The 2,090-nt window shown below is 38.2% G+C and overlaps 1 protein-coding gene across 1 annotated transcript; it reads left to right on the forward strand.

Moving 5' to 3' along the window:
• Window positions 1–5: 5 nt before the first annotated feature.
• Window positions 6–1,303, forward strand: LOC113473343 (inaD-like protein; the record flags this gene model as incomplete). The annotated part of the gene is made up of 3 exons (XM_026833014.1): window positions 6–68; window positions 161–277; window positions 700–1,303. Coding segments are annotated over 3 exons (285 nt in total), but the record flags the coding sequence as incomplete, so codon positions are not given.
• Between the last annotated feature and the right edge of the window lie 787 nt (window positions 1,304–2,090).

Below are 2,090 nucleotides of genomic sequence, written 5' to 3' on the forward strand. Positions count from 1 at the left end.
CAGGCAAAGGATTCGGCCTCAGTTTGGTGGGGCGAAAACAAGGCCCGGGGGTATTCATATCAGATCTGGTGAGTGAAAATTATAGATGATAGAATCTCCGAATCTAGAAAACCTCCGGATCATGAAATGGGACTAACCTTTTTTGTTCGTCTCCCCCCAGGTACCAGGCGGCATAGCGGCTACAGACGGGCGATTACTGAAAGGAGATCAGATCATGTCTGTAGACGGGACAGATGTACGGGACAAATCCCAGGAAGAAGTAGCTACCATCATGAAGGTAAACATTCTCAAAGAAGTAAAGAAATTTAGAAATAAACTAAAAGCTAGGTTTTTATTATTATTACTAGTAGTTGACCCGTCCTTTGTACGGGATCAGCGCGGCATAACTTTAAAGCGCCGCCATTTTGAATCAGGATGGAATATGACAAATTTAAGTGGCCTATGTCACCCTCAGTACTCTTCTTAACAACCACAAAAAATTTCATCAAAATCGGTCAAGCCGTTTTCTCATGAAAAGAGGACAACAAAAGGTTTACCACCGTGACGGACAGACAGACGGAAATTTTTCTAATGCGATTTTTGGGCTCCTTGATGCATATGCACGAATAGATGACCCTTTTCAACTATTTTTCCCCCCTATGGCATTGGCTTATGTGCTATATTTGTATTTGTGACCAAGATGTATATTTACATTTACAGGTTACAAGTGGTAAGGTGCCTCTTCGTGTGTCGCGGCTTAAGGCCAAACCCTGCCCTACTGCTCCGTCTGAACCCAACGCTAATGCCACCACTGGGGACAAGTAAGTCACTTTTCTATTAAGAGAAACTCCCTAATTAATAATAGATTATTATTTTTCATTCAGTATTTTTTATATTCTATTCAATACTATTTATTTATTTACTTTTTATTTTTTAGTTACTTTTGGTCTTTATTATTAAAGGGAAACCTCCTATTAAACAAGCATTCAATAGAACAAAAAATGTTGTTGTTGTTTGCAAATGTCGGGTTATTTGACTACTAGGTCATTTTACCTCTGGCTTCCCAATATTTACCTACAATGTCGTTGCTGGCTTCCAAGGCAGGACAGGAGTTCAGGTGAACTGAGTTCATAGGACTGTTTAAGGAACATAAGGAACAAATAGGAGAGGTTTTTAGACCAAAGCGGTGGAGATGTTCAGCCAAACAGTCATGCCCAGTGAGCAGTCGAAAATGAGCAACAGCGGCCTTTCTCGGTAGATTAGGGATGATGTCATGGTTGTTAAGTATTTGCTGCCACTTTTTTCCTTGTCCCTCGTTACGCACGGACCCCCCCCGGGGGGCGCGATGAGCAAGCAGCGGCCTTTCTCGGTAGATTTAGGGAATGATGTCATGGGTTGTTAAGTATTGCTGCGCACTTTTTCGCTTGTCCCTCGTTAGCGCCATCTTTTGTTTGTGTGTTGATCTTGAATTTAGATTTAATTAGGTCTTTTTGCCGATTCATAGGGACAGTTTTGGCGTAATTAGAAAAGGAGATGCTTGTTGCCTTTTTTTGGCGGCAGATAGTCGGCGTTATGCGTTTCCTGGCGAGGCCGCAATGAGCGGGGACGCCATTGCAAGGCTATAGATTTCCTGCTGATTTGAAGCTGTTTTAGAACAAAAAATAAAGTAGGAACAGAAAAAAGTGGATAAGTGAAAAAATGAATAATCCGCATTTTTTAAACCCAAATACATATTGTTAAACATTGAATTATCTCGCACATCTTTGTTTTCTTATTTGCTATTTATTTTCCTTTATTTTTTAGCTTTTTTTTAGATTACGATTATTATTATTTATATTCATTTATTCTCCTTTTACTTATCATTTATTATTTAATTATTTTTTAATTTTTATTTACCCCATCAATGTCTTAGCTTGTTCATTAATTTTTGTCTTTTCATTTTATCCACCCCCCCCCCCCCCCCCCGGGATTTTTTACAAATTTATTTTTATCTTCGTTCTTATCATTGTATTTACATTTTGTTTATTATTTTTATTTATTTTACTGCTTAGATTGTTTATTTATTTAGCTCCTTGTTTAATTATTTTATTTTCTGTTTATTTCCTTCCCCC

This window comes from Diaphorina citri, unplaced genomic scaffold, assembly GCF_000475195.1.
Source record: "Diaphorina citri unplaced genomic scaffold, Diaci psyllid genome assembly version 1.1 scaffold25603, whole genome shotgun sequence".
In the NCBI taxonomy this organism is placed as follows: domain Eukaryota; kingdom Metazoa; phylum Arthropoda; class Insecta; order Hemiptera; family Psyllidae; genus Diaphorina; species Diaphorina citri.